General features: G+C 34.0%; 1 protein-coding gene across 1 annotated transcript in view; it reads right to left on the bottom strand.

Moving 5' to 3' along the window:
• Positions 1–4,335: 4,335 nt before the first annotated feature.
• DACH2 (dachshund family transcription factor 2) overlaps positions 4,336–9,281 on the bottom strand; it is a 658,986-nt gene continuing 654,040 nt past the window's right edge. The window contains exons 11-12 of the mRNA XM_024129482.1: positions 6,310–6,456; positions 4,336–4,439 (exon numbers count right to left, since the gene is read on the bottom strand). Of these exons, the coding sequence (XP_023985250.1) occupies positions 4,336–4,439; positions 6,310–6,456 (251 nt within the window). The remainder of the gene's footprint in view (positions 4,440–6,309; positions 6,457–9,281) is intronic.

Below are 9,281 nucleotides of genomic sequence, written 5' to 3'. Positions count from 1 at the left end.
AATATGTTTATTTTTTACATCAAATTTTGCTTAACTTTGACATGTAGGTTGGATTTCTTATCTACTTCTGGTGTGTTAGTATCAAAAACCGGGGAAAATTATTCAAGATTCCACCATATATCTGAAAAAATATCAGATAAAAAATATATTCCAGTGTTAACCATTTTGTGTCATTGTCAAGCATGTAGGCAAAAAAGCAAATGTAAAAATTATTCAAAGATATTGACATTCCTCTTGCAAAAGCAGCTCCTAGCTTTTTTGTATTGTTTTGCTTTTTTCGCAAACAAATACAGTGGCAGAAATGGGAGCAATGCGTCATTGTGTGTCCTTGTAATTTATGATGTTATTTCTTCTGAAGTTTTTAAAAATTTATTTTATTTTGTTACTAGAAAGTCAGTTCATGAAGGCTGTTGTCTGTTTTCTAAAATATAGAAGTTTCATATTCTGGATTTGTTTTATCTATTATTATTATTAAGATGATGATATCAATTTTCAAAAACTAAAGAAACATGCACTGTACCAATAGCCCCTAACAATGAAACATAGTCATACAAAAGTTAACTAAGGTATAAACATGCAAAAGAGAAATCTCCCTGTGATCATAAAATGATGTTATTTTCTGTTCAGCAGTTCATGTTACTGCTGTTCATGCTAATTAATTAAAGGAGCTGTTGCTGTAATGTACAAACAGGGAATCTGAGAAACTGAGAGGGCTTTTAGGTCTCCAAGTGAAGTTAAATCAATCTGGGCATGGGCAATCAAAGGTAATGAAATCACTTGTCAGTGCTAAGCTTGCAAAAACTGTGAAGTTTGACTAGGGAGTAAAAGGATTATAATTAGATTTCCAATAGGATAATAACTAAATGGCAGAATGCAGTAAAGAGAAAATATTACTTTGTTAGCTAATGGTACTGCTGTTCAGTTTTAGTTTTTATCAGCTCACTTGTTCTTGTGCTAATTTAATTTGCTTTTATCAGCAAAAATGCACTACGCAAATGGTACTTGAATGTCATTTGCAAAAATCATTGATCTGAAGGTACACTTAATGACACCTGGTATGTTTATTTTATGTGAAACGGAGATTGGTTGATAAGATGGTTGATGTGCTGTCTTGTGGGCTCCCATCTGAGTTATGGGAATCTGTGTGGGAGGATATTAGTGTATATCCTTCACTGCCAGCAATAGTGGACACTGCTATCAGAGTGGGTGTGTATTCATTTTTTAATCACCTTAAAATATACAGGAGGAGTTGCTATCATAGACTGCTAAAATATAAGGGATACAGAAACCTTTTTATCAGAAAGTGGTCTATGCATGATATCTTGTCTGTCAAACATTCAAAGCATAAAAGACATAATATAACTAACCTGAAGAGATTTAGAATACATATAAGAATCCTAGTACATGGGAAGTTTGTGGAAATTATCATAAAACTATATATGAGGTTTTTTGTTTTTGTTTTTTTAGTTATATTACTATTTATTTACTTATTTGGCCGCACCACATGGCATGTGGGACCTTCGTTCCCCGACCAGGGATCAAACCTGCGCCTGTTGCATTGGAAACACAGAGTCTTAACCACTGGGCCTCCAGCGAAGTCTCCTATATATGACTTTATTACTTCTAATGATGGTCAAGCAACATTCTTCCAAGTCCTCTTAAGGAAATGTCACAAAGCGACTAACTGAATTTCAGAGAAAGAGCACTAAGAGATGATAGATTTCTATCCAGCAGAGCTACTGACAATAGGAAAAGACTTAACCGATGCTGGGATTGTTTGTTGTGATGAAGATGAGTTGTGGAAATAACATTGGATTGACATGCATGAATTGAACCTCACAAACAATGCTGGGAAATAATCTTCCAAGATAAAATATGAGTAATTGAAGGAAGTGAAAAAGATGAAAACAGTATTGAAATATGTCACAAAAGAAAGGAACGATAACACACAAGAGCAAAATTATTAGGCAGAATGGAAAAACAATGATTAAGTTTGCATTTTGTTTTCCAAGCATTATACATTTTCTCTAGTTCATAGGTACATATAAAAGTAATCTTTCAATTCTGAACATCTTAAACAAAAAAGTATTGAGATTTTTTTTGGTAGTTATTTGAATTGATTGATTTGATGAATTATATTTAACCCTGATAATATTTTCTGGCACCTATTCCCCTGGAATAGAATAAATTGGTTTTACTCATAAAATAATTTCTTTTAGATATTAAATTGTGATTCTACTCTCATATTGATACAAGGCATTTACTCTAGTTTTTCATAAATTGATGATAGGAACTTTATCATTTACCATGCTTAAATGCTGTGCTAAGAGATGTGAGAATGTGTACTTTTTCATTTTTACTACTTTTATCAAGAATACTATTTAACATAACCTAAAAGACAGACATTTAGTAAGAGTTATTAACCCACCATACTTTACCATATATTGAAAATATTAACCACAAATGTTAGACAATTTGATTTGTAATTTGAAAAATATATATAAAAGTTAATCCCCTTGCTTTAAAATATGTTCCATCTCAATCCTTTAAAGGTAGAGCTAATTCTCTCCTGTTTACCCAGTAAAAACTAGGAGAGCTTATTAAGAGCATGCTCACTGAAAACAAATATTAAATGTGTCCTCTCCTAATCACAAATTAATATGCAAAAGCCATTCTTTGCAGACTCCATTAAAACAAAAAACTGAGCCAAATAGAGAATCTAGCTTTTCCTTATATCACCTAACTGACCTTCCACGGATAAGTTATTGGTTATTTGTTACATGGAAATGAAGCAACTTTAGGACAGTTCAAAAATTTATATTTATCTCAGAGTTAGGAAAGATGTTACTACTGTGAACTAAAAGAATTTTATATATATATATATATATATATATATAAAACAAACAGCAATAAATTGGGAGCATAGGATTAAAGGATAATGAAGGATAATTAAAGGATAATAAAGATACAACCCAGTAATGGTTTACCTCTTACAGTTACAAAGCTGACTTTACATCCCACAAAGAAAGGTCCAATCAAGCTCAATGCTCCTTAAAGACTGGGTCTATATGTGTGTGTCACAGATTCATAAGGGATCAAATGCTTCAGATTTGTTGAACCCTACCTTAGATCTATGGTGGCAACCACAACTAGTGGGCCTTTATTTATATGTTTCACTGTGGTGTACTGATTGGATAAACACTGAGTCCCATCCAAATTGGCTTTGCTTACACAGACAGAGCCTTTAAGTTGAGGGAAGAAAGCAAGTAAGCAAAAGAGGGATAAGAAACAGCAAAAGCTTTATTGAGTGAGCTAAACATGCATGCTTTCACAAAAGTTAATGCATTAGTTAGGTCTATCCAGCTGCAGCAGAATCAGGCATTGCCAGAAGATCCATGATCTCTAACACTCATGGTTTTGCAAAGATGATGTGCAAAACTACATGAGTCAGGATTTCTAAATTTTCTGAAGTTGCCACACAAAATGGTGACCCACAGATGAACCCACATGGATCTTTTGGTCACATCCAGTTCTGTTGCCTTCATAGATATCCAGTCATTACACCGTGGAAAGGCACTGATTGTTAAACATCCAGCAGGCAACCTTTCAATGGTTGTCTTCCTTTTTGAAAGTTAGGAAATCGTTTTCTCATGGAGATGCCTTTTTTTTTTTATTAGAGTGAGACATGAATGTGAAAATAAATGTAATCTGCAAACAGAGGACTAGAAAGACACTGAAAAACTCCAGTGGTCAATTTTTATTTTTAGCTGTCTTTGTGCTCCAATGAGACTCTATATTGATTTGTTTTCCCTATTTTCTTACTACTAAATACTTTTAAAAATATTATAAAGGATCTAAACAGTTGTGGGAATCCTACAAATTTTGTATTACAAGTCCTGCTCTTATTTTCGTATTTAGTCGGATTCGAAAATTATCTAAAATTAGCATCAGGACTTAAATATTGATAAAAATGTTGCCTAGAATACTTTGCAAATATTGATAGGTTATGATTATTGTACCTGTGTCTTCTACAAACAGTAGTGAGATTTAAAAAGCATATTATTTTATACTTCTGAAAGGTAAATTATATTCACATTTTGCATTTTTAGAATATGCCTAACATATAAATGTACATCCTTTTAATGGATAAACATACAAGAAATTTGCTCACATTGTGTATGTAAAATTATTAGTCCCTAAATACATAGTCTCAATAAACACTGCAAACTTTTTCCTCTATCATGAAGTAAGAAAAGTTAAACATTTATTTATTTTCCTTATATGAAAAGTATCAACATAGGAGTTTATCCCCTTCCCATCCCCAGGGGTCACATATTAAGCAGTTACAGAAAGAAGTACACTGTTTACTGTACCTTGAATAGCAGTACTATCATGAGGAGTTCCACTGTTTTCTATTTCAATATCTGGAATCCCAGTATCTGAAAGAAGTGACATTCAATATAAAGGTACATTTCTATTTTTCCTGATTCCATTTAAAGTGAAAACTCTGTTCACCAGTGCTTTGGTCCTATAGCTAACATGAGACTTTGGGTGGCATTTTGTTTTTGTTTCTTGTATGTCTATATGTTTTTAATGGTAGGAGGGAGAATTATAAACCATAGCTGAATTTTAAAATGGGCATATATTTCCAGGTATATAGTAAATACTTCTTTATTCATTTTATACTCTAGAGATAAAACTCAGGAAAATAATCTGTCCATAAAACCCCCTCAGACTATCAGGTAACGCCCTGACTGTGGAATAAAAAAAAATTGAATATAATTGCATAAGTAGAACTGCCCCATTCTTATGGTATATTTTCCATTTGTAAAATGTGATAGATGATGAGATTACCTCTATGCTAAATGCACATGAACACCAAAACACAGGCTATGATTTGTGGTCTTTATTTAGTACTGGTCCTAGGGGCCAAGAGATACACAAATTGTTTCAAAAAAAGTTGAGAAAAAGAAACAAAGAGTTGGGTTTTTTATTTTCAATTTTAAATATGAAATGTGATTATCTAAAAGTTATTCATATACATGAAGCGTAGCTTAATATGGCCATTTCTATATATATACATTTGCTCAGACACCCTTGGGTAATGTGATAACAGGCGCCCATATATCATCCATCAAGGATTGATGTGAGAAAGAAATGATTTGACTACAAGTTACCCATCATGCTGTAGAAACAGCTGCTTTTCCTTTATAACAGAGAACACTGGAGCTAGAGTGGAATTCACATATGGGTGGATTTCAAATATGTAAAAAGAAAAATGACAAACTTCCTCAGAATTACATGTTCAGAGCCTCAAATAATTAGAGTGCATAGAATGTTGGCTCCATTGCTGGCTCCTACTGTCTAAGATGTTCCTCAGTATGAGATAATGATGTATTATTATTTATCTTAACTCTTCTGTGTCTCAATGAGGCATGGCTTTCATGAGCTAATAATCTACCTCTGTATGTCTATCGATTGTGAGGACAATGATCCAAGACAGTCACAGTAAAGAGGGAACTGAACTTTTGGAAAGGTAAAAATACGATTGAACATTGTACAGTATTCTCTATTCATTCTTAGTATGGGACACTTGAAGCAATCCCCTTTTAGTTCATGTGTGTGTCATATTAGGTATGGAATATGTGTATGCATGTGTATAATATTCTTAGGCCCATCCCTGTTATGCACACATATCAGTTAGATATACCAGCTGTTAATGTGCTATGAAAGAAAAACTTGAATAGCTTATGAAATGAAATTACGTTGTGCGGTTTCATAATTTAAAATGGAATCAGAAAAGTTTGGAATTAAGAGATTTCATGACAGAAGCACCTCTTCTCACAGGACCTACAGGAATTTACTTAGAACATTCATTTTCAACCAGGCACTCTTTAAGCCCTCATCACTGATGCAATCTGCATTAAAGGAACCAGCATTCTAAAGCTCATTAAAATAAAGTACACCAAACATCAGCATATTTTAACACGAATGGACCTAAAACACATTTTAAGTGCAGGGAAGTTATCAATATTATTTCTTCTGCAAAAAGCAGCAGGATTTCCTGTTCCTAGACTATTTATATCTCCCAGAATAAGCCTTATTTTGACAGATTTAATTAATGAAATAAAGCACTTGGCCTCAAATTGATTCTTTAATTACTGTATTCCTGGACAAAGCTTCTCCTTCCCTCCCTCCTTCCCTCCTTCCTTTCCTTCTCCCCCCTCCCTCTACCCCTCTCCCTCCCCGACTTTCTCCCCTCTCTCTGCTTTGTGTACCTTGAGTGTGAAAGTGCAATACAGACATTACCTTTCAACATCCTCAATCCACTGTCACTAGTAGTGGCTTGCTTAAGTGCTTGCTCCACTTGCTCCCTTCGCTTTGATTCAAATTCCAAGGCTTCTTGTAGTTTTCTCTTTGCCTTTTTCTCCTTCTTCAAGCGCTTTTGCATGGTAGCTAAAATATGGAAAGGGAAATAGTTTCCAAAGCCTTAGTCATTGAAATCAGGTTGCCAGGTTTGATGAATTATAAACCATAGATACAGATTCAGAGAGAGATATAAATGTATGAGTCAACATAAGGTTAGCTTCTCTTGATTCCAATTATCATTAGACTCAACCAAAGAGTATTCAATCATGCATCCAACTTATTTTTGCTTTCACATCTCCAATAAGTATGCTCTATAATACACATGTATTTGTATGGTGGTGGTAGTAGTGGTGGAAGATTGTTTTCTACTTTGACTACAGGAATTTAGTGATAGCATGAAATATTTTATAAATCGATTAAGAAAAATATTCTTATTATTCATCAGGTTATTCCTATACATATTTCAAAACACAGAAAATCTAAAGATATTTATTGAGTTTCAAAACATGGTATGTCTTTAAACACTCCTGAACACATTCTATGAGGCCACCATCACCCTAATACCAAAACGAGAAAAAGATGTCACAAAAAAGAAACAGGCCAATATCACTGATGAACATAGATGTAAAAATCCTCAACAAAATACTACCAAACAGAATCCAACAGCACATTAAAAGGATCATACACCATGATCAAGTGGGGTTTATTCCAGGAATGCAAGGATTCTTCAATATATGGAAATCAATCAATGTGATACTAACAAATTGAAGAATAAAAACCGTATGATAATCTCAATAGATGCAGAAAAACTTTTGCCAAATTTAACATGCATTTATGATAAAAACTCTCCAGAAAGTGGGCATAGAGGGAACCTACCTCAACACAATAGAAGCCATATATGACAAATCCACAGCCAACTTCCTTCTCATTCGTGAAAAACTGAAAGCACTTCCTCTAAGATCAGGAAAAACACAAGGGTGCTCACTCCACCACTATTATTCAACATAGTTTTGGAAGTTTTAGCCACGGCAATCAGAGAAGGAAAAGAAATAAAAGGAATCCAAACTGGGAAAGAAGAAGTAAAACTGTCACTGTTGGCAGATGACATGATACTATGCATAGAAAATCCTGAAGATGCTACCAGAAAACTACTAGAGCTAATCAATGAATTTAGTAAAGTAGCAGGATACAAAATTAAAGCGCAGAAATATCTTGCATTCCTATACACTAACAATGAAATATCAGAAATAGAAATTAAGGAAACATTCCCATTTAACATTGCAATAGAAAGAATAGAATACCTAGGAATAAACCTACCTAAGGAGTCAAGAGACCTGTATGCAGAAAACTGTACAACACTGATGAAAGAAATCAAAGACAATACAAACAGATGAAGAGGTATACCATGCTCTTGGATTAGAAGAATCAACACTGTGAAAATGACTATAGTACTGAAACCAATCTACAGGTTCAATGCAATCCATATCAAATTACCAATGGCATTTCCACAGAACTAGAACAATAAATCTCACAATTTGTATGGAAACACAAAAGACCCTGAAGAGCCAATGGAAGTGAGGAATCAGGCTCCTTGACTTCAGACTATACAACAAAGCTACAGTAATCAAAACAGTATGTTACTGGCACAAAAACAGAAATATAGATCAATGGAAAAGGATAGAAAGCCCAGAGATAAACCCACACACATATGATCACTTTATCTTTGATAAAAAGAGGCAAGAATATACAATGGAGGAATGACAGCCTCTTCAATAAGTGGTGCTGAGAACACTGGACAGCTACATGTAAAAGAATGAAATTAAAACACTTCCTAATACCATACACAAAAATAAACTCAAAATGGATTAAAGACCTAAATGTGAGGCCAAACACTAACAAAATCTTCGAGGAAAACATAGGCAGATCACTCTATGACATAAATCACAGCAAGATCCTTTCTGACCCACCTCCTAGAGTAAGAGACAAAAATAAACAAATGGGACCTAATAAAATTTAAAAGCTTTTGCACAGCAAAGGAAAGCATAGAAAAGATGAAAAGACAACTCTCAGAATGGGAGAAAATATTTGCAAATGAAGCAACTGACAATGGATTAATCTCCAAAACAAACAAGCAGCTCATGAAGCTCAATATTGAGAAAACAAACAACGCAATCGAAAATAAGTGGAAGACCTAAACAGACACTTCTCCAAAGAAGACATATGGATTGCCAACAAACACATGACAAGATGTTCAACATCACTAATCAGTAGAGAAATTCAAATCAAAACCACAATGAGGGACCCCTCACATGAGTTAGAATGGACATCATCAAAAAATTTTCCTCAACATAATAAAGGCCATATATGACAAACCCACAGCCAGCATCGTTCTCAATGGTGAAAACCTGAAACCATTTCCACTAAGATCAGGAACAAGACAAGGTTGCCCACTCTCACCACTCTTATTCAACATAGTTTTGGAAGTTCTAGCCACAGCAATCAGAGAAGAAAAAGAAATAAAAGGAATCCAAATCAGAAAGGAAGTAAAGCTGTCACTATTTGCAGATGACATGATACCATACATAGAGAATCCTAAAGATGCTACCAGAAAACTACTAGAGCTAATCAATGAATTTGGTAAAGTAGCAGTATACAAAATTAATGCACAGAAATCTCTGGCATTCTTATACACTAATGATGAAAAATCTGAGAGTGAAATTAAAAAGCACTCCCATTTACCATTGCAACAAAAAGAATAAAATATCTAGGAATAAACCTACCTAAGGAGACAAAAGACCTGTATGCAGAAAATTAAAAGTCGCTGATGAAAGAAACTAAAGATGATATAAATAGCTGGAGAAATATACCATGTTCTTGGATTGGAAGAATCAACAGTGTGAAAATGACTCTAC

Source organism: Physeter macrocephalus, chromosome 21 (genome assembly GCF_002837175.3).
Source record: "Physeter macrocephalus isolate SW-GA chromosome 21, ASM283717v5, whole genome shotgun sequence".
In the NCBI taxonomy this organism is placed as follows: domain Eukaryota; kingdom Metazoa; phylum Chordata; class Mammalia; order Artiodactyla; family Physeteridae; genus Physeter; species Physeter macrocephalus.
The sequence above is the reverse complement of the archived record's forward strand: the minus strand, read 5'-3'. Positions and strand labels throughout refer to the sequence as shown.